The 22,913-nt window shown below is 38.7% G+C and overlaps 1 protein-coding gene across 1 annotated transcript in view; it reads left to right on the top strand.

Annotated features, from left to right (window-relative positions):
• MRPL3 (mitochondrial ribosomal protein L3) overlaps nt 1-22,479 on the top strand; it is a 41,122-nt gene extending 18,643 nt beyond the window's left edge. Inside the window, exons 6-10 of the mRNA XM_044678045.1 lie at nt 849-909; nt 9,156-9,264; nt 15,020-15,097; nt 16,809-16,886; nt 21,959-22,479. Of these exons, the coding sequence (XP_044533980.1) occupies nt 849-909; nt 9,156-9,264; nt 15,020-15,097; nt 16,809-16,886; nt 21,959-22,114 (482 nt within the window). The 3' untranslated portion in view covers nt 22,115-22,479. The remainder of the gene's footprint in view (nt 1-848; nt 910-9,155; nt 9,265-15,019; nt 15,098-16,808; nt 16,887-21,958) is intronic.
• The last annotated feature ends 434 nt before the right edge of the window (nt 22,480-22,913 follow it).

Below are 22,913 nucleotides of genomic sequence, written 5' to 3'. Positions count from 1 at the left end.
CAACTTCTAAATTTTAGGAATTTGGGGAATAAAAGAAGTAGATGAACAAATGGATAAACTAGCCGCATTCCAATTTTACAGAGTACTCACATTAATGAAATTCACAGAGCTAGCCAAGGCAAAAACCTGGTTTTATAATAATGAGCAGCTCTCATGGTGTTAAGAACAAAAGTTCTCTGTAAATATTGGTAGTTAGTTGGTAAATTTGCATCAAATATTAGATAATTCTCCTAAAAGGCAATTGTTTATTTTGAAAAATGCAGGGGGTCATATTTCACATTATGTTACAAACTAAGTCTTTCTTTTTAATATGATTTCTACAGTTCTTTTGAATAAACAACCTCGAGTATATTTTAAATTAGATTTTGCTTTCATGCATGTTTTTAAAAATATGTATTGTGCAAAGTATGATTCATTTCTGTTTGGAATTTGCCAATTGCTGGACTCTCTCTGTATAGAATGGTCAAGACAAGAAGCATTTATTAGTTATTAATTGTATGTCTGGCACTGTGCTGAGCACTAGAAATACAAAGAGAAGAAAAGCCCTCAAGGAGCTGACATCCTGATGGGGAAGCAGCAAAGGGAACTGATGGGAGATCTGGGTGGGGTATTGGAGGATATCTTGGGCCAGGTGCAGAGACTCCAGAGTGTGGAACCAGGAGAGGAGAGAGCCCACCGGCCTAGGCCCTTCCTCAAACTGGAATGATGGGGGGAGTGGGCCCCAACAGAGATGGCATCTTCCTGGGCGAGAGGCCAGCTGAGGCATGGTAGAAAAATTTCAGATCCTATTCTGGATATGATATCTCTCTTGATTGAAAAATCTCATGGAAATTTTCTCCTTTATAAAGGCACGCCTCTGTATGCTGCACACTTTCGCCCTGGCCAGTATGTGGATGTCACAGCCAAAACGTAAGTCTCCCTAATTGCTCTTTTTCTTCTCTTTCTCCTTCTACACACATCTATATGCCACTAAGAAGAACTCATTTAAAATCTGAAGCTTAAATATTGAACATAAGTGTTTTTAAACATTGGAATAGGAAGGTCACTGATTTCAGTTAAGACTTAAGCAAATTAAAATAAAGCTAAGAAAGAACATTATAGAAGGGGTGTGTGTGTGCGTGTGTGTGTGTGTGTGTGTGTGTGTGTGTTTTGAGCAAATAATCTGTTCTTAAAAACAACCTAAACCCCCAATCCATTCTGGTGATGAAATATGCATGAAAAGTCACCTTCGGAGGCATCTGTTACTCAGAGGATTGTTTGATTCTTTTTAGTGTTAGTGTTAGGCTGAGAAGTAGCATCAAGAGAGCTCCCTTTGGAGCTGGGAAGCCTGGTTCAAGCCCCACCTTGTCATACACCAGCTGGGGGCCCCCTCAGGGCTCCAGGCAGATGTGTTAGTCAGACCCCAGGTGTCAGGACAGTTGTCCTGCATTGGCCAAGGTCATTTCCTCACCTGAGAGTTTCTTATGCAAATGAACAACAAATCTAGAAGAAATATCTTAATTAGGAAAATGCCACTTTTGCCTTCTCCTCCTCCTCTTTGAAATTCATGCTGAGCAGGTGAAGACACTGGTGTGAATTTCTGAATAATACCTAACTTGGTGGCAACAGCATAAAAATCAGATTCAGTGTGTACACCAAGGAGATTAAATGCTGTGATGGGGTGGGGGCAGGGGAACGTTCCTATATTTCAAGGATTCACAGCAGCTCATTTTTGTGGCAATAGCCTTAAAAGGGGATCAGGGGAGTCTTAAGAGTCCGAAGTAAAAAGATAGATGGGAGATGAGAGTGTCCTGTTGTATTGGCTACAACAAGTAGGCGAATGGAGTTAGAATAAGAAATGTGGGAGCAGAGCAGTGTGAAATCAGTCTGCAAAGAGAGATTGGTGCCAGCCTGTCCTTTGCTTAGGATTTTGAATCCAAGTAGTCGAGGATCCCAAGACCCTAGATTTGGAGCTAAAGGGAGCATAGAGGCCTGTGTCCATTGGAGTCCAACTTGAATAAAAATGGGGCCTCTAAAAACTGTACAAAAGGATCCCTTTGGGCTGCATGATGTCTCAAAAGATTGAGAGTCAGACCTATAGAAGGGAGGTCCTAGGTTCAAATCTGGCCTCAGACACTTCCCAGCTGTGTGACCCTGGGCAAGTCACTTGACCCCCATTGCCTAGCCCTTACCACTCTTCTGCCTTGGAGCCAATACACAGTATTGACTCCAAGACGGAAGATAAAGGTTTAAAAAAAAAGAGAGAGAGATTATTGGTGTGGTCACCATTTATAAAATAATTAACCCTTAAGTCACAATGATGATTGCAGCATTTAACAATTTAATTTTAATATATAAGAAAGAAATTAGGAGGGAAGGAAATAGAAAACATATTTCCTAGCCTGCCATCCTAGTCTTACCAACCCACATGAGTGTCTTCTGCCCAAACCACCAACACCAGATCGCAGACAAGCTCCCGGCCAAAAATCTCCAGAGAAAAATCCCAGCCTACTTTTCGGTCTTGTTTTTATAGTCCTCCTTCTCCATGTCATGTCTTTTTCCTGACCATCGGTCTAGTACATCTCAGGAATCAAAGTCTCTGTTTGGAGTGTTCCAGCCAAGCTAAACAGAAAATAATAGGATTTCATTTCTTTACTTAGGTTTTCAAATAGTATTCTATGTAAAAATGAGTATATTAATAGTGATACTTTGTTTAAAGTGAACCTGAAAATTGAATTTTTTAGAAATTGACTAATTTAGTATTTCCCTTTTCTTGGGATAAGGAAAGAGAATGTTTTGAAATTGAAGTCAAATTTCCTTGTTTTTTCCTTAATACTAATGCTCATGTTTTGATTGTGAAATGAAAACTGATAGTTGCCTTCAAGAAAAATTGAGTCTTCCAACATTTCTAAATATTCCCAATATTTACTGTCTTTTGAATTTAGTTGTTGAGCTAAACATATAGAAGCAAGAATTTTCTCTTGCATTTTGTAGAGATTACCCTGATGCCAGTGAGATTTACTTATTTTATTTCCACATACCTGACGCTATTTGCAAGACTTTTAGAAATTGGGTAGAAGTTGGGTGTGTTTTTTTTTTTTTTATTACTTTTAGCCTTTTTTTTCTTTTTAACCCTTGCCTTCTGTCTTAGTAGTAACTGCAAGAGACAGAATGGCATGGGCTAGGCAAACAGGGTTAAGTGACTTACTTGCTCAGGGTCTTTATAACTTTTTAAAATGTATGTATGTAATGGTAAGCTGAAGGCCACCCACTCTTGAAAGCAAAGTGATTTTAATAATGATTTTAATGTTTATATTTCCAGCAACATGAAATCATCTCAGAAGTACTTTATTTTTTGATTGTCATCATTTTGGGCACTTATCTTTATTTAAGTAGTCAAATTTAAATTCATACTTCAAGTCTAATAAAAAAATCATTGATACCTTTAAACATGTTTTTTCTGAATATGCCAAATCCTGAGTGACAATTCTTCAGTGGAACTGCTTTTGAGTGGGAGCGATTATCCAGATTTTCAACAAGAGTATTTTTATACTATAGAAATTTTCTCATCTAAACACTTTGAGAAAATTTAAATTGAGACAGCATAAGAGAAATTGTATATCTTCTATATATGTCAAACATTCTGATAGAAGGATTATGATAGTGTATGTTACAAGGCATTTGAAAGTCCTAGTCTTTGAAATATGACTAACTCACTTGGAGTTCAACTTAAAGAAAATAGTTGATGCAAAGCAGTGTTTATGTGCAAGTTTGTTGTTGTTGTTGTTGTTTATACCCTACCTTCCATCTTAGAATCAATACTTTGTATTGGCTCCAAGGCAGAAGAGTGGTAAGGGCTAGGCAATGGGGGTCAAGTGACTTGCCCAGGGTCACACAGCTGGGAAGTGTCTGAGGGCAGATTTGAACCCAGGACCTCCTATCTCTAGGCCTGACTCTCCATCTACTGAGCCACCCCACTGCTCCCTTGTGTTCAAATTTTAACCAAAAACAAAACAAAACGGAAAGTTTAGATTTCATTCCTGTTCTAATAACAGGAGTGGTTCCATTGTATCAAATTCTGCCAGTTTGATTTATCACTTGTGTGATGAATTTTACACTTTACTTGCCTGCTGGGGATAGGATTTTTGTGGTAGAGGTAGTATGACGGAGGGTTGGGTAGCTCCCTCTCATCTAGGGTTTTAGAAAATAGTGACTGTTCCCCCACCCTCCTGCTCCCCCCATAGGTATGAAGCAGGGCTCTGTCATCAGTTCTCGGGGTGAGCTCTGAGTCCATGATAATGATTATTTGTGATCTTTATGTGTAGAAGGTGGGCCATGAAGTGGGGAGAGGTGGGACATTCCTTTTATGTTCTCACTGTCGCTTCTTATTTATTTGGAAATGAAATCTGAAAGCTTAATTGTCTATAATACAAGGATGAGTTACTTGGCAGCGCCAACATTTCACCCGTAGCATCTCCTAAATAGTCGTCCCTTCGAATCAGGTTCTGCCCTGCGGCCCAGCGAGGAACGGAATTATTCACCGCTCTTCTGTCCCCTTTTGAGAATATGTGAAAAGCAAGGAGGGAATGATGGGCCTGAGGGTGGTTTTGTACATTGGAATAATCTGGGCAGTTGTGACAGCTTTTCGCCACTTTGTGAAGCCTCGGCCCCTCCTAAAACTGCAGGAGTCCTTAGAGATCAAGAGACAACACAGCCCATTTTACAGTCAAGGAAACCCCGAGGCGTCATGGAAGGCCTGGCTCAAGAAGGCCACCAAGAAAGCTCAGCTCTCAGCATTCCTCCTCCAACTTTTTCTCTTGATCTCACTGTCTCTGAGGTGATTGAAGAAAGGTTACAAATGGAAGGATTGAAGATGGCTTAGTCCCCCAGTAAAAGGACTTTTAAATGGAACAAAAAGGATAAGTGTCACTGCTTGCTGGTTCCTTCTGTCCTCACAGCTTTTTCCTGTACAGCAATGAAGGTAGAGGAAGGACATGCCTTAAAGACTTCCCAATAGTAGCATTTGCAAGTCTTATAAAGGCTCGAAGTCCTTTAACAATTGTGATTAAAAATCATTTTTAAAATGAATCGATAGCTCATAAAGATTAAATGAATGTTATTATCTATTAATGTTTTTTTGGTTTTTTCTGAAAAATCACCTGAGCAAAGCATTTAGGGACAATAAATGCATTTCGAGATTGACAAATGGTAGATTTCTTAATTGCAACCATGTTTTGTTGTCTGGGACTGGTTTAACTTTGTGGATCTTTTTATTTTGTTTTTGTTCAGGGTCAGCATTTCAGACCTTCTTCAAAGCATAGCCATTGTAAAGAGCAGCGGACATCTAGGTGGTGATTAGTTTATCACGTTGCCTGCTGTGTGTGACTTGAACAAATCATTGTACCTTTTCCAGAGATCCAGGCTTTTTGTCCTTCTCTTTCTCTGTTCAGTAGGTAGCCTTGCGAGATCTTGTTGATTCTCCTACCAGCTGCCTCCTTCTTTCCCTGTCCTAGTTCAGGCCCTCAGCATCTCTCACTTGATTACCTTCTGCTGTCTCTGGCAAGGTCTCTCCCTCCCCTGTCATCTTCCCTGGGGCTCCCATACAGAGCCCTCAGCAGCCTGGCCCTAAGCCCTTTCTTACGTGCCTTAGGCGAGCTGGCCTTCTTGACTTGCCCAGGACACACCATCACTGCTTCTGAGGCAGGCTCATGGCCACCTCTTAGGATTCCCTTTTCTGTGGCTGCTCAGCTCAGGCTCCAAATTCTGCCTGCAAGAACATCCTCCCCTTCAAAAAAAAAAACAAAAACAAAAACAACTCATACTTTTTTGTACATACTTTGAAAAAAATAAACACAAGGGGCAGCTAGGTAGCTTAGTGAATAGAGAGCCAGGACTAGAAGCGGGAAATCTTGGGTTCAAATGTCGCCTCAGACACTTCCTAGCTGTGTGACCCTGAGAAGGTCACAACCCCCATTGTCTAAACCTTACTATTCTTTTGCCTTGAAAGTAATATATAGTATTTATGCTAAGATGGAGGGGAAGGATTTTTTTAAAAAAATAAACACACCCACACAGCCCATGTTTTCTCCCTCAGTAAATGGAAGCTTGAATCCAAGTTTTATTTTCATTTTCATATTAGACCATTTAGCCAAGGATTTGGCATGGGAGGCTCTCCAGAATTGTTGATTGACTGATTACACCAAAGGGGTAAGATGTACATATAATAATCAATCAATAAACATTTAATAAAGCACCTTCCTTGTGCCAGATACTCTGCAAAGTACTGGGGAGGATTTCCTAGTAGACTATTTGCAAATGTTAAAAAAGACTTCATAATTATTCTGTTTGAACATCCCTTGATGTCCAGCTAATTTCCATTTTTCAGCCTTTGTTTTTACTTTCTAAGCTCTAACATCCTACACTGTTTTCCCCTATGTTGTTAAGACTTTTGATCTGAAGCTGTCTTAGAAGCTTGTTATTTTGTTAGATTTTTTTATTTAAACAAAGTAAAGGTTATTATTTTTGTCTAGAAAGAACGGTTAAAAATGCTAAGTTCACATAATACCTGCAACACCCAGAAATCAAGGCTTCTACACTATTCTCAGTTCTTTCAAGTAAGCCAATAATTTAGCAAGTCTGATTCTTATCCTTTTGTTTAAAGTTATTTATTGAAGAGGTTTCCATTGTATGTAGTAGAACATTTAGATTGAAAAACAGTCTGTAATTAGGCACAGATAATTAGTATTGTTAGTGTACCACTGTCATCTTAGATCATTTATTCTTAAAGTGAACTAAATTATCTTCTATAATTTACATAGAGGGGAGAGAGGGAGGGGGAGAGAAAGACAAGAGAGTTAGTTTTTTAGGAGAATAAGTTTAGCTAAAATTACCTTTAAAGCATCTCTAAAGCTTTCTTCCAAATATTAGGCGGTAAAAATATAGGCAGATGTTTTTTCTTAATGGGAATATCAGTTTTAGGTCCAGCGTCATATTTTTCCCTTGGAAGGTGCTGGGGAAGGGCTGGGGGGGGGTGGCAGGGATAGCAATTGGAGGGGCAGAATAATGCTATGGCCTAGGTCAGTGATGGGCAAACTACAGCCTGCAGGCCAGATGGGGCCCCCTGAAATGTTCTATCCCCTGTGTGACATTATTCCTAATCTGACGAATACAATGAGTAGGATACAATACAATGAAACTTAGAAAGAGTTGTCTTAGAAACAGACTGACAGATGAGCATTTCCTTTCCTTTGGCCCCCTCTAAAAAGTTTGCCCATCACTGGCCTAGGAGATTTTTTTTTTCTAGTGAGCAAATAGCCCAAAGAGAGTTTGACACTTCTGCTGCCCTGGGGGGTGTTCATGGAGTTCAATCAATATCTTTCATCCAGCCATAGGGCAAAGGTTTTTATTATATAACTGTCAGGTGCTTATTTTAGCCCTTTGATTAGAAAAGAAGAATTACTTTGGATTCTGAAGCAAGAAAGGAATACAGAATTGTGGGTACTCCTGGTTATGTGTGTAACTGAGAATGAGCGGGGTATAAAACAGTCTAATGTAATACAAATGTTGGCTTGTGATTCTATAACGGGGCCTCACTTTTTGGGTGCATCTCTGGTCTTTAAAGGCAGCATAATTCGTGATTTCTCTAAAACAGCCTCTATTCATTCACTAGTTTATCTAAGTCATCTGCAGACATTGACATCTCTAGGATGGTGCTGTCTTTGGAACTCTTTTGAGTTTTACACCAGACATGCTACAAGATATTGGCAGATCCTTTGGAGAAATACTCTCTTTTATGTGTTTGAATTAACAGCTAATTGGTCACTTGTCCATGATGACCATCAAACACAGTGACATGCAGATGGTGGACAGCCCAAAAGCTTGTCCTTCCCTATGTTTGTCTTGGACAGCTGCTGCAGATAGACACTGAATTGGTTTCAGAGTTGACTAAGCCTAAGACAGTGGGCTAGATTACATTTGAGATTTGCACGTTGCTTACTAGCTTTTATTCATTTCCCAATATTGCAAACTTCCTTTGGGGACTGTCCGTGCCTCATTCTTCTTTCAGGTCCTCGTGTCAGGGATCTGACAGAACATTGTACAGTTCTGACCACCACATACATAGGTGTTCAGCAATGCTTGTAGGTTTATCATGACATGCACTTTTCATGTACTGTGCCTGGAAGAAGCTCCATATATAAAAATTAGACCTTACAAAACAAATAATTGAAAAGCAATCACTTACTTTACAAAAGGATTCTTCACAATTCTTACACATCATTCTTCATTCACGGGTTTTAGATATGATTTGATTTCAGCATTTTGATTCAGATTTTATTTCTGTCATCATGTCTAAATTAATGTGTAACCCATAGGGATTTTTATATATAGTTTAGTGGCCCCCATTCTTATTGAATTTGACCCATGATTTAAAGAGACCTATACTTTTCAGCAAGTTTTCTAGTACTTCTTTCTCCTTACAAATCTATGAAGATAAAAATCTGTAATACTAACTTATTCTTTCATTTCTTTTAAGTGTATAATTTACATGATCAGGATAAAAAATGCTTAGGATAACTTCATTTTGTTGTTTCCAAGAGCATATAAAACCATGACAATCTTAACATTTTACGCACCTATCTTTTGAATTATGTATTTAGCATTAATATTACATAGTTCAAGTAAATGCATGGGGAAAATAAAGTCAATGATTTGTAGTTTTAAAAGCTACTTCATTCGAATTTTAATTAAAAATTCTCTTATTTATAATTTTAATTATAGTACAAAAATTCTGACTTCCCAGAAATTCAAACACTTCTTTCTGTGTTAGTATGGTGGATAGTGCTTTAGTTAAATTTTATAATATGTAGATTATCAGATTTATTTAAGCCTACCGTACATGTAAAATAATGGTATCATACTTTTTACATTACAGAAATGAATAGTGAGGTTTTTTTCACATTGAATGACAATCTAGTACAGGATAAAATTCATTATACTATATAAGGATAAGGGTATGTTAATTGTTGAATATAATTTGTTGGGTTATTAGAAATTTAAGAATTTCTAGGCTAAGGCAGTTGAAAGGTAATGACTTTTGCTAAAATTCTAATAATGTCATCATCTGAGTAAGTTGGCTTATTCAGAATTTAAACTGACATCCTTTTGTTTTGTTCTAGAATTGGCAAAGGTTTCCAAGGAGTCATGAAAAGGTGGGGATTTAAAGGACAGCCTGCCTCTCACGGTCAGACCAAAACCCACAGAAGGCCTGGAGCGATAGCAACTGGGGTAAGTTCACAGGGATATTTTTTTTTCTGTTCATTCACCATTTATGACGACTGTTATTTAATCCATGGTGGGGTTAAATGCCTTTGATGCAACTCAGAGCCCTCCTCTATCCCCATCATAGTATTCATGAGTTGCTGAGGGCTCAGATATTCATCATTGTATGACCAGCCTCTGGTGGAAAGAGCACCATAGAATTTAAGGTTTGTCCATCAGTGAATGGACAGCCATGTTTGGGCAGCTTTCCTTCTCTGTAGTTCTTGCCAGACCCTACATTCTACTGCTTTAAACCTAAAGAATCTGAATTGCCAAACTGATCTTACTGAAAGAGAAGTCCTGTAGATTATGTTTTGTTCATTGTATCTAAGTGATGAAACAAATCAGTGCCTTCTTGTTGAATTCATGGTTGTTTATAAAATTGTACTAACACAGAAAAATAAAGTGGATCAACATATACTGAATTATGGGTTTATATATGAAGTTCAAAGGGATTTTAGAGGGCATTTAATGCAACTCCCATATAGAGAGATGAGGTGCCTGGGGCATAGTGAAGTAGGGACTTGTTTCCAAGCAACCAGGTGATGGGGAGGCCAGGAATTGAGCTCACATCCATGGATTCTGCATCTAGCATTGTTCAAATTTTGACATGGAATTGAATAAGCAACTCTTTAGTTAATTGATCAGCACATATATCCTAAATTGACACTATAGATGAATAGTGAGCTGTGTGAGATTCAGATTGCAGAGTGGAATTCCAGCTGCAAGAGAGGGGTTCAAACTACAGCTCAGAATTCCAGAGGCCCCCCCCAAGAACTCTGAGGGGGGCGCAGTTAAGGCAGTTGAGGCAGTTGGGTCCTGGGTTGAGAGTAGGCAGGACACTGCTTGCTGTATCTTGGGTCCTGGGTTGCTCTTGGGGGCTTGAGGCTTGAATCTGAGCAAAGCCATTTTAGTTCCTAGCTGCCAACCTGCTTTACCAGGATTTGGCATTCACCTACATCACAGTTACTTCTGTTTAGTTATTTAGATATAGGAGAAGATTATTTATTGGCTTAGAGAGCAGAATAGCTAATTCAAGTTACCTTTCCCCTTTGAGGGGAGGGGCTGCTTGGACATAACAGTTTGAGGGCTTCCCTGACCTTATTAATCCTTATTTCTTCTCCCTTCCTTCCCATCCCCACGTATCATTAAACATTTAATCAATTGGGAGCAGTGCCTGGTTATATTTAGGGAGATACTCACAACTTCCTCAAGCCGAGTTCCTCTGATTTGGTAGCCCTGGTTTCTATCTTATTCTCAGAGTCTGTGAGCTTAAAGACATCAAGCTTCTCCTATTCTCTCCTATTCAATTCTGTGGGGAAATAGTTTAGAGAAAGTTATCATCTTTAGGAGTTCAGCCTTTCCTTACTTACTGTCCTGGCCCTGTAGTTAACAAGTCCGCCCACCATTATCATACAGTAACTCATTTTCCAACTGCCTAGTGGGAGGGGGAAAGTGAAGGAGCACTAAGCAAGATCCTACCCCTCCCTTCAGTCAAGCCTGTGTGTGTGTGTGTGTGTGTCCCTTCATAGGCCGAAGGATCAGAGAGATTTGATCCTACAGACCTCTGGCATCTTACAGCTTCCCAAATATAACATCTGGCCTTAGAAATGAAAAGATGATAGTGATTTGGAGAACTGCAAAATGCTTTTAAGCAATTCCAGGATCCTTGCTGTGGCCAGAACCTATCTTTTTACTGGTTTTTACAGAGCTTAGTTCTAGTAATGTTGCATGATAGCAAATCATCCAAGTCAGAGTTTATAAGTAGGTTTTAGGCTAAGCCTATGGTCAGTGATGATTCATGTGTAAGGACCATAAAGACATCACCAACAACATGCATGGTAGGAAAAGATAGCGGCTTGGTCATGAAGACAAATGAGGGATAGATAGGCTTAAACATTTGTGTATTGTGCAGGAAATGGTCAAACAACCAAACGAAGCCTTCTAGCATATTCAGTTACTCTTCTTTGGAAGAGATGTTCAAAGGTGTCTATGGATGAGACAAAAAAAAAAAAACAACAACCATGAAGAATCCTGTTTGACACAGCTGAAGACAGTACCCAGCATTGACATCATTAGGAATCTATTGAAGATTTCAAAAAGAGTAAAGCATTTACATAGAAGCTCAAAGGATCTAATCACAAAATGTTATCCCAAAATTCCAGAGTGTTTTGGGTCTGGGTGCTCTTCATGATGGGCCTCTGCCCCATTCCTGCCAGTTTTTATTCTGTGTGAAAGCATAAGATGGAAGCTTACTTATCTAAGGCTGATTATTAGAAAGTTGTTTGGCTTTCTGGAGTACTTGGAGCCTTTAACCCCTTCTACTTTCCCCTTCTTTTCCCTCTGTGTACTCGCTAAAATTGACTAGTTTGGAAGAAAGATTAAAACTAAGCACTCAATCACAGGATCATACATTTAAGAGCTAGAAGGGTTCTGGGACGTCATGGAGTCCAGCCCCATCATTTTGCAAAGGAGGAAACTGAAGCCTTTCAGGGAGATTTACTTAGTGGCCTTGAGCAGAGAGTTCTCTGCCTCCAAACCTGGTTTTGTTCCATTGTTGGAGGAGATAAAGAAAGAAGAAATGGAGAAATAGAAAATGGGAAGCTGAATAAATGGAGTGTAATGGAGAATCTGTGCTATTTGAACATCACCCCAAATTTAGGTACAAACATAGGATGAGAAATTAAACAGTGAATCTTTACCTGCCTTTCTGTATCTTTTGTTTAAACCAATCCTGGAGAGCCAGCTTCCTTTTTGTCATCCTACTGGTCCAAATGTAGGCTATCCCAGAATAGAGACTGTGGGCAAAATCTAATCTTTAAAAGGAAGAAAATGCGTATGCATTTAAGTATATAGACTAACATATACACTAAACAATTAGTTCCTATTACAACTCTGTTGGAAAGACAAAGAATAGTAGGCATTTTTCAGCTCAGGAGGAAACCAATACAGATGGGTACTTCCTGCTCTTCTCAGTTGCAAAGCCAGCAGGTCCAGGAGGAGAGTTGGTGGGGAGGGGATCCACGTTAAATGTTTTGCAGAGGGTTGCCCATGTCCAAAAGATGTGAGTCATGTTCCATGGAGGCGCTGGAGCCCACAGTCTCCAAAGAATCTTTTCCTTCTATAGCTTAAAATTATATTGCTTCTTTACCTTGCAATAACAGATTATTTATGGCGTCCTCCACTTCACATGGGAGATAGAAACTATTGCTCCTGTTGCCATTGAGGTGAGAAGGGAGGCTAGTCTGTCTCTGTCTGTGGTGCTAGATTTTATAAATTACCCCAAATTGGGGAACAAAAATGAGTCTAGAGCAGGTCGTGCCCTTCCCTCAAACCAAGATCTCCAATGAGCCCTTCGGAGTAATGGGACTTGGCTGTTTGGAGGTGTAGAATCCACCTTGATCTCTTGAACCACTTCACCAGTTCCAAATGGTCTGTTGAATGATGTTGTGTGGAATCCCACGAAGGCCAGCTGGCAGGAAGGTGTTCTCCTTTACCTTCTAATTTCTGACAGTCAGGAGGTGAATGAGACTGGCCGCAGCAATGTAGGCTGATTTTATCTACAAGCATTCTGCTGCTGAGAACTCTGAAAAACTTGTTGCCTGAAATGTAGACCATTTTGGAATCTACATTCTTGGGTCAGATCTGTGACTTCAGCAGTATAGGAAATTCTCCATATGTGTGGGAGTCAAACTCCCCCAAGTCCAGGTAATCTCAGTGGTGGCATAGCGTCGGCGTGTTAAGAAGAATGAGAACAGTCAGGGTTCAATCAGAGCCAGGCATCATAGAGACTGCTCTGGTCAGCTTTTAGGGTGTGTTTATTTTATAATTTTTTCTTCAAGATTACATACTGGTTGGCATGAATTTTCATATTCAACATACATTTTTTTCTTATAGATAATGGATTAAGTCATACATTAATTTTTACTGGGTTACAGTTTTGATTGACATTCCATAATTATTCTATTCTCTTTTGATTTCATTTAATTAAACAAAAAATGCAAAGCTTGGCAGGAAATATTCATCATGGGTAACTGGGTTGGAAATTGTACTTTCCACCCATCCTTGAGGTTCAGAACATACATTTCAGCTAAGTATAATGATCGATTACATTTTAGCCAATCAAGTCAGGAATTATTATTCTTTGCTCTTACATAATTAATAAAGTAGTGATTTGCTACACTAGCAAATTTCAAAAGATACAATAACCCTAATCTGGTCCAAATACTGTTTCAATTCATTTTTCAATATTTTTCAAAGTTGAGTTTATCATGTGTCCTGGGCTATGGGGTGGAGAAAACAGTTCAGGGACTTTGAAGGCAAATTCTCCATTTTTCATCCATTGTCCTCCCTGTCCACATCAAGGATTGGGGAAGCTTGAAGTCAATCCTCCAAGTTTCTGTGTATGGGGACTGAGAAATCTAAAGTACAGTTTCTCTGGGGTTTTAAAATCTTTAATACTATTAACTCACTAATTGCTGGTTTGTTATGAGGTGATTTTTAGGGGAATTTCTGCATTATTACATGTAAAGGTGGGGCGTTCCTAGGAGTTTGTAGGTGCCCTGTAAAAGCTCTCATAACAGCCTTTACTAATCTTCTGTATTTCCCTGGGGCTGAGTAGAGATATTGATCACAATAATTCCAATAAGGAGTGTTAGTAAGAGAAGAGTCACACAGGGGTATCTGAGTGGGCGTAACCTCCTCCCTAGAATTCTCTCTGCAGTTCTAGAATCCTCTCTGAGACTTTGTCATTCAGGATGGGGTTTGACAGTCCCCAGCACAGATGGGCACTTCCTGGCCCCTGCAGAACACCACAGATCTATTCCTTAAGTCCTTAGAAAATCACTTATGTGTCACGCTGCCCATGGTCACATAGCCAGGATATGGAGGGGGCAGAACTTGAAGCCAAGTCTTCTTGAAGGCCAGCCTGCTCTCTCCTCTCCCAGGCTGCTGTCTCTGGGTAGATTTGGGGGCAGGAATTAGTAAGTGTTTCAGTGATTGCCATTAAAGGCTTCATCTCAGCTAATATTGTTGTACGGCCTTCTCCTGGAATCTCCTCCTTTCTGTTATTATCACCTGAAAAAGTTCTAAGTCTTGAGAATTCATGCATTTGAGAGAAGCTTTGCTCAGCTTCTCTTTGAAATGACCTTTGATTCTGTCACAGCCATCATTAGAATCAAATTTGCCTATATTGGGAGAAGATGTTTGATAATGTGAATAAGATATTACCAGAACTGGACAAATAAATTCAATATCTTAATAACGAATTCTGCCCTTTAATCAACCTGGCCTCCAGAGAAAAGTAACATCAAAAGAATGAATGAGAGGATTGAGATCATTTAAAAGGGCACGTCTACTGTAGTGTATACCAGGAGAGAGGGTCGGTAGGCTGTTGTTTTCTTCTGCGTTGGATGTATATCCTTCTATTTTCTTTTATTACCTTTTCCTCAGTACCATTTTGCTAAGCAACTATCTATTGTTGTCACTGATATCTCAAGTAAAATCTCTTCCCTTTCTCATCTAATTTTTCTCTTGTCATTTTAATTTACAAAATAATCCTTTTAGACAGTGTTATTTTAAATCAAGATAAAGATATTTCACAAAGTGGGAGGGAAAAGAATGTTTAACACCTTTTGGTAGTGTATTTTAAAATTTAAATAATGCTCTTAGAAATCAAGGAAATACCAGAATCTGATTGCTTTTCCTTTTCTTTTTTAAATAGGATATTGCCAGAGTTTGGCCTGGAAAGAAAATGCCTGGTAAAATGGGTAACATATATCGAACAGAATTTGGATTAAAGGTGAGTTTTAGATATGTAAAGAAAATACTTTGTGGAAACATTTGCACTAAGCAGAAAGAGACCAAGATAAGTTCACATATACCTGTAATTCCTTTTAGTAGTTTTCCCCTTCAGAAGTACATCAAATGTACTGCTTTTTACTTATTAAAAATGTTTTAAGTCTTAAAAATTTAGTATTTTTTTAAAAGGTTGGCCTAAGAATTACATACATGTTTGTCTCACCTTTGCAATTTTATACATTTGACAGATTTTTTTATGTGTATCCTCATATCACTAATAATATCATCCTAAATGATATACATGTGGTTGGATCTCCAGGTGAAATTTGTGGGTTTCCTTGGTACAGATCATTAGTAAATCTATAGAAATGCCCCATCCACCTTCAATCAGTTCTTAGAATCTACTGATTGAATTGTTTTCTACAAGTTGAGTTCTAACCAGTAATAGTCTGAAGTTGTTTAATTGGCCTTCAGTTTAAACTTGAAGTTTTTTAACTTATTCAAAAAATATCTTTAAAACCTCTTGTAAATAGTTTGTAAACAAATTTTAATTTTATTTCAGTGTCTTTTAAACTAGCCTCAAGATATTGTCATTGTTATGGCTTTCATGAATGATGATTCTCCAAATATTAGTCTTATAATTGAATTTCAAAAGAGAATCTAGGACAGCTAAAAGTGGATCAGTAGATAGAGAGTTAGGCCTAGAGAATAGGTCTTGGGTTCAAATGTGACCCTGGGCAAGTCACCTAACCCCCATTGCCTATCCCTTTCCAGTCTTCTGCTTTGGAACCAAGACTCAGTATTGATTCTAAGACTGAAGGTAAAGGTTAAAGAAAAATCTAGAGTAAATCTCAAAGCCATTGATGGTTAAACAACATTTTTGCAATTTTGGATAAGTTGTAGATTCTCTGAGCCTCCTCACATTCCTGTAGAAAATGAAGAATTTAAGTAGATGGATGAGCTATAATTCCCTGTCCAGCTCTAAATCCTCAGATCTTATACAACTGGTTGTAGAATGGAAAATTGTTTGCCTATAGAATCCTGATTATATGTTTTTATGTGCTGAGTCAGTCCTCTTCTCATGAATCTAGGTGTGATGAAATAATTAAGTATAATGAAATAATTCTCTCAAGAGAGGAGAGGGAACTCTACCTTCCTCTGGTCTTTTAAAGAGGGATGGAATGAAATGAGCTTTTTGTCATTAAAAGGTACCAGGAAAATTGATTCTCAGCCTCTATCACTTGAAAGGAGATAATTTCTTCTAAGCAAAGTACAGACACTATTTGCTTTACTCTTTGGTAGCATTCCTAATAGCTTCTTGAATAACTTCAAGAAAGTTTGATTAGATTCTAGCTTTTTAATTGTTGACAATGCCAGCGTCCAACAAAAAAAAATCTGAAGGATTACCATATTTGAAAAAAAGCTACTGTAAATATAAGACGGATTATTTGTGTGTGTATACATATACACACACACACACATCATATGTTTACAATATAAGTGCTTTGACGCAGTTTGTATTATAAGGGGGTATAAAGTACTTTATCTTGTTTGATTCTTAGAGGGAAAAATAGTGGACAGGTCGCCATTTTCCTTGCACTTTGCCTAAATTCATGAAAGCATTCACTTCTGAAACTCTTATGTGCCCTTATTTGATTGTAGAAAGCAAATTTCAAAATAATTCAAACATAAATTTTCATTTTATTCCCTAGGTGTGGAGGATAAACACAAAACACAATGTAATCTATGTGAATGGTTCTGTGCCTGGACATAAGAATTGTTTAGTAAAGGTATGTGTAATATTTTCATTGTCTGGAGTTAAATATAAGTGTTCTAAAGTTTAATACTTTTATTCAAAGTGGAGAAATAATTTCATTCCTCAAATGTAAAGACCTTTCTTAGCTCGAAAGCTAAGTGGTACAGATTTGGCCTTTGGGACATAGTGTGGCTTATTTCATTCTTTGTCACTTGCCCTTTCTAGCATCTCATTTCTTTTTTCAAAGCAAGTGTTAACATTTTAAAGGAATAAGGTTTTTATGGACTTTCTGTGTCCTCCCTGGCTTTGGCCACTCCTCTATTCTCCCCCTTTTTTGCCTTTTCCCACCTTTGTATTTAAATGGTCAAGTATGCAGGTCACTTTGAGTCAGAAGATCTTACCAGGGTCCTTATAGAATTTCTCTACTCCCCAACATCCAGTATTAGCACTTAAACCCGAATTACCTTTGGGACAGCTCTTGTGCTTATATTGTCACTCATCTGCAAGCTGGGAGCATCCATGTCCCATGAAAGTACTTTGGCTCGTGCCCCTGGACATCACCCGTGTGAGCCGCGCCCCCAGCCCTCAACTCCTTCTTGGCTAGCTTTGCAGCTGCAGCAGCACAGCCAGGGATAAGTCGGCTGTTGTAGCAGGACAGCCTTTTCTTTCCAGCCTGTGGATGAAGAACTCACGATCACAGGCGGAAGTTGTGGGCAGTCTAGAAATGGAGATTCTTTTTTTTTTTTTTTTTTTTTTAATATTCCACTGGTTTTATCATGTGTCATTGATCAAGACCTATTTCCAAATTGTTGATAGTTGCATTGGTGTGGTCATTTTGAGTCTACACCCTTAATCATGTCCACCTCAACCCATGCATTCAAGCAGTTGGTTTTTGTTTTTTTTTTTTTAATTTTTTTTTTTTAAACCCTTGTACTTCGGTGTATTGTCTTATAGATGGAAGATTGGTAAGGGTGGGCAATGGGGGTCAAGTGACTTGCCCAGGGTCACACAGCTGGGAAGTGGCTGAGGCCAGGTTTGAACCCAGGACCTCCTGTCTCTAGGCCTGACTCTCACTCCACTGAGCTACCCAGCTGCCCCAGCTGTTTTTCTTCTATGTTTCCTCTCCTGCAGTTCTTCCTCTGAATGTGGGTAGCGTTCTTTACCATAAGTTCCTCAGAATTGTGCTGTGTTATTGCATTGCTGCTGGTACAGAAGTTCATTACATTCGATTTTACCACAGTGTATCAGTCTCTGTGTACAATGTTCTTCTGTCTCTGCTCCTTTCGCTCTGCATCAGTTCCTGGAGGTCTTTCCAGTTCACATGGAATTCCTCCAGTTTTTTATTCCTTTTAGCACAATAGTATTCCATCACCCGCATATACCACAATTTGTTTAGCCATTCCCCAATTGAAGGACATACCCTCGTTTTCCAGTTTTTTGCCACTACAAAAAGTGCAGCTATAAATATTTTCGTACAAATCTGTTTATGATCTCTTTGGGGTACAAACCCAGCAATGGTAAGACTGGATCAAAAGACAGGCAGTCTTTCATAGCCCTTTGAGCATAGTTTCAAATTACCAGCCAGAATGGTTGGATCATTTCACAACTCCACCAGCAATGCATTAATGTCCCAATTTTGCCACATCCCCTCCAGCATTCATTACTCTCCCCTTCTTTCATTTTAGCCAGTCTGCTAGGTGTGAGGTGATACCTCAGAGTTGTTTTGATTTGCATTTCTCTAATTATTAGAGATTTAGAACACTTTCTCATGTGCTTATTGATACTTTTGATTTCTTTACCTGAAAATTGCCTATTCATGTCTCTTGCCCATTTATCAATTGGGGAATGGCTTGATTTTTTTGTACAATTGATTTAATTCCTTGTATATTTGAGTAATTAGACCTCTGTCAGAGTTTTTTGTTATAAAGATTTTTTCCCAGTTTGTTGTTTCCCTTCTGATTTTGGTTGCATTGTTTTTGTTTGTACAAAAACTTTTTAATTTAATGTAATCAAAATTAATTATTTTACATTTTGTAATTTTTTCTAACTCTTGCTTGGTTTTAAATTTTTCACTTTCCCATAGATCTGACAAGTATACTATTCTGTGTTGACTTAATTTACTTATAGTTTCCATCTTTATATTCCAGGTCATTTACCCATTCTGAATTTATCTTGGTGTAGGGTGTGAGGTGTTGGGTCTAAACCTAATCTCTCCCATATTGTTGAAGCAGATTTGGACATGTTTGATAGCAATAAGAAACAAACCAATATCCTATGTGACTTTGAAAATTCAAAATAAGGGGGGAGGGGGAGAACTGAAATTGCTTTCTGTTAGAGAGAGTAAAAAGGGATCAAAGGTGCAGCCAGAGGAAAGAAGAGAATTAAGGATAACTTTAGGGAGTTGGGGTTAAGAGTGGAAGAGGAAAGAGGGAGTTCACATGGAATGGTTTCACTTTATCAGTGAAGAAAGATGTCAGGTTCTCAACTGAGGAAGTGTGCAGGGGGGGCTGAGTTCATTGGATTGGAAAAACATTGTTGTCATGGGATTCAGGCCGGTGGGTTCAGTTCTCTAATGATGCCGCTGCATTATCCAGACTTGTCTCTTCCTCAAGCTCCTCTCAGACCTTTCAGATGTAGCCCCGACACCCACCTCTTTTCCAGCACTGCCTATTTCTGTTGAAGACATCAGCCTCCAGACTCCCACATTCCTCTTAAGTCTTTGTCCTGCATCTGTGGTCACAGAATGAGTCTCCTTATTTCTACCTGCACAGCTTCACTTCTCTTTACAGCTGCCAGACTTCAGAGCTTCACCAGCTCTTGCCTGGATTGTGGGATCTCCGTGACTCCACTATCTCAGCACTCCAGTCTGCCCTCTGGAGGGCTGCCGGAGGGATTTAGACGGAGAGCAGAACAGGCCTGGTCCGTCAGTGGGGCCTTGGGAATATGATCTCTGCTTGGCCTTGGAAGCCCTTCACAACCTCATTTCAACCCAATTGTCCTCTCTGCCTTCCTTGTATCCCTGACTCTCCTCCCATTAGAATTTGGTGTCTCGCAGCCCTGGGCTTGGAGAGATCAGCCGTCACTGCCATCCCGGTGCCAGGCTACTTCCAGGTTCTGTCAAAGCATGCCCTCAGCGGACCTTAACTAATACTGTTGCTTTTGTCTTCCCCTCCCAAAAAGCTGTATTTTATATTCTGAAAGTGACTTGGTTATGGCATAGATTATTGTAAGTATAGAGACTTTTATGTTGGGCCTATGTACCTGTTTTCTAATTTGGAGCAAAAAATCCATGCATTAGGGGAGGAAGTGTTGATCAAGCTCCATCGCTATTGAAACTTTAAGACTTTCAGCCTGGTTAACATTTCGCTCTTCAGAATTGTTCAGCTGTGGTTTGATAGAATTATTCCATTGAGAAATGCATTTGATAAGTCTTTGGATTTTTTTTTAACCCTATTTAAGTTTAAGATTAGGATTTTGAAACAATTCAAGTTCAGTGAAATAAGAAAAGTGGCTTGTTCTGATAATTTCATGGTCAATCTTAAAGAGATTAATAGATCTATTTTTCTATAGGTACAGCTGCTGTGTACGTATTTCAACTAAGTTATTCATTTCCTTATTGCCAAAATGATTATACCTTATTTTTCTCTGTGTATAATTATATGTAATTTTTAAAAATTCTTTCCAAGCAAGAACTCTAGAGTGAGTCAAATGCTATAAAGAAATCAAGGATTTTTTTTTTCCAAAAATAGTGCCAACATTTTAGAACATAACAATATTTTTACTATTGCTAAAGTTTCTGTGAATTATCAGGTAACATCAGGATATCATAGCATAATAAAAATCTCTACCAGTGCTACTCTATAAAGACTCATTGGCTTTTTAGGAAGGGAAAGGCCAGGACATAAGTATTTATTTAGTACCTACTATGTGGTAGACATTGTGCTAAGTACTTTATACTTATGGTTTCATTTGATCTCTACAACCAACCAACCATCCCTATGAGGTAGAAGCCGTCATGATATCTGTTTTATAGTTGAAAAAACTGAGACAGAGAGCTTAAATGACTTGCCCAAAGCCACACAGCTAGGAAGAATCTGATGCTGAATTTGATGGCGACCATGAAGAGGTGAGGGGCCACCTCTTCCAAGAGCCAGGGGCCTCTGGGTCCTCTCAGTACACATGAGCTCCCAGGCAAAGGTGGGGCTGATACCAACTAGAATGGGTTTTCAAATGGAATAAGTGAAACAATTTATATTAAATCACACTATCAATAGTAACAGAAATCTGTATCACTGTTCTGTATTTTAAGAGATTCAAAATAGAACATGATATATTTGAATGTGTATGTATTTTATAATCTCATATTGATTACCTCACAGACCTACATTTTCAATTTCTTTTATCTTAAGATTTCAGATGAGGTTGTTTCCTTTTTTAGTTTCACACAAAAGCCTGATTTTAGAGGTAGAGATTAGAATTTAAAGGGCTTGGGGGCAGCTAAGTAGCTGCCAGATCTAGAGAGCCAGATCTAGAGATGGGAAATCCTGGGTTCAAATCTGGTCTCAGACACTTTCTAGCTGTTTGGCCTTAAGTCACTTAATGCCCATTGCTTAGACCTTACCACTCTTCTGCCTTAGAACTGATATACAATATTGATTCTAAGCTGGAAATTAAGGGTTATTTTGTTTTTGTTTTTTAATTTAAGAGGCTTTTTATTTTTAGCACAGTCGTTTGACATTCACTCAGCTCTAAAACCCTTGCATATTATAAGCATTTAATATTTGCTTTGAGTGAGTGAATTAATTTTGTAAGTGTACAAATGGTACTTTTGATTTTAAAATTCATTTTAATTGGACAGCTCAGTGATCTCTGGGGTGTGTAAGGTTTAACAAAGGATTGATAATCAATGATGTTATTATTTAACATGATGGTAGATACTGGATTATGAAGGAATTAGAGGGCAAGGACAATATGCCAATCCTTACCTTGTCACTCAAACCATAAGCAATGTGGGGGATTGTTTTGTTTTATATGATTCATAGAACCGTCTACACTTAAATCAACTTGGTAACAGCCTCTATTAGTGATGTTTTACTTCCTTCCTAGATCAAGGATTCTGCCCTGCCTCACTATAAAGACTTGGCAAAAAATCTGCCCTTCCCTACTTATTTTCCTGATAATGAGAATGAAGAGAAACTGCCAGAGGATTTGTTTGCTGAAGATGTTTATCAGCCCAGTGAACCTTCTATTGTATACACTTAACATCTCTGCCCATGGTGAACTCTCTCCTTTTCTGTGAACGCTACGGAGCCAGGACCACAAAGAACTCAGCAGCACCTCCTTTTCCATTCTTAGTGCTACCACCTGGGCCCTTTGTGACAAGCCCAGAACTATCCTCAGCTCACCTGCAACTTTTAAATCATGATATTAAAGAATCTTGATTGATGGTTGAATTTTAAGCTCGGTATCAATTTGCCTATTAAAAAAGTCTTGTGGACTTCATTCTCCCCTCATCAATCCAGTTCTAATTGTATGTTTTCTTTAAAAACTGAATTCCATTTAGTAAATTTTTCTCTTATACATTGAGAGATTCATGTAGTGGAGTAATAAAGCCAGAAGTACTCAAACCTAATGTGCTGCTGCTTACACATATCCTCTCCCATCCCCTCGCAGTGATGCCCAAGCTCAAGGAAGGCTCTCTGGTCAGGCTCTTCTCATGAAGGAAAATGATCACAGCCTGGGAGAGTCTGGCACTCCTTTTGAGGCAGGGATGGCAGTTTTTAAACCTACATTCCCCGGCAGTAATTGGTGTTTGCTTATCTTTGTCAAACGTCCTTTCTCCTCCCGTAGAAATTCTGCTTATTCCTTCCACAGAGCTCCTGCTTTGTAAAAGGGATGCTGCTAGATGCCAGAACAGACCCAAGTTTAGACCAGACATGTAAGAAATAAAATATATATTTTATATATATATATGAGTAAGTACCAATTCTGTCCTGAGTCTTTATACCTTTATTATGTTATCACACTTCCTGCCCACCTACCTGTATTACGCAGGAGGAAT

Source organism: Gracilinanus agilis, chromosome 5 (assembly GCF_016433145.1).
Source record: "Gracilinanus agilis isolate LMUSP501 chromosome 5, AgileGrace, whole genome shotgun sequence".
NCBI classification, from domain to species: Eukaryota; Metazoa; Chordata; class Mammalia; order Didelphimorphia; family Didelphidae; genus Gracilinanus; species Gracilinanus agilis.
This window is presented reverse-complemented; position numbering and strand designations above follow the sequence as displayed.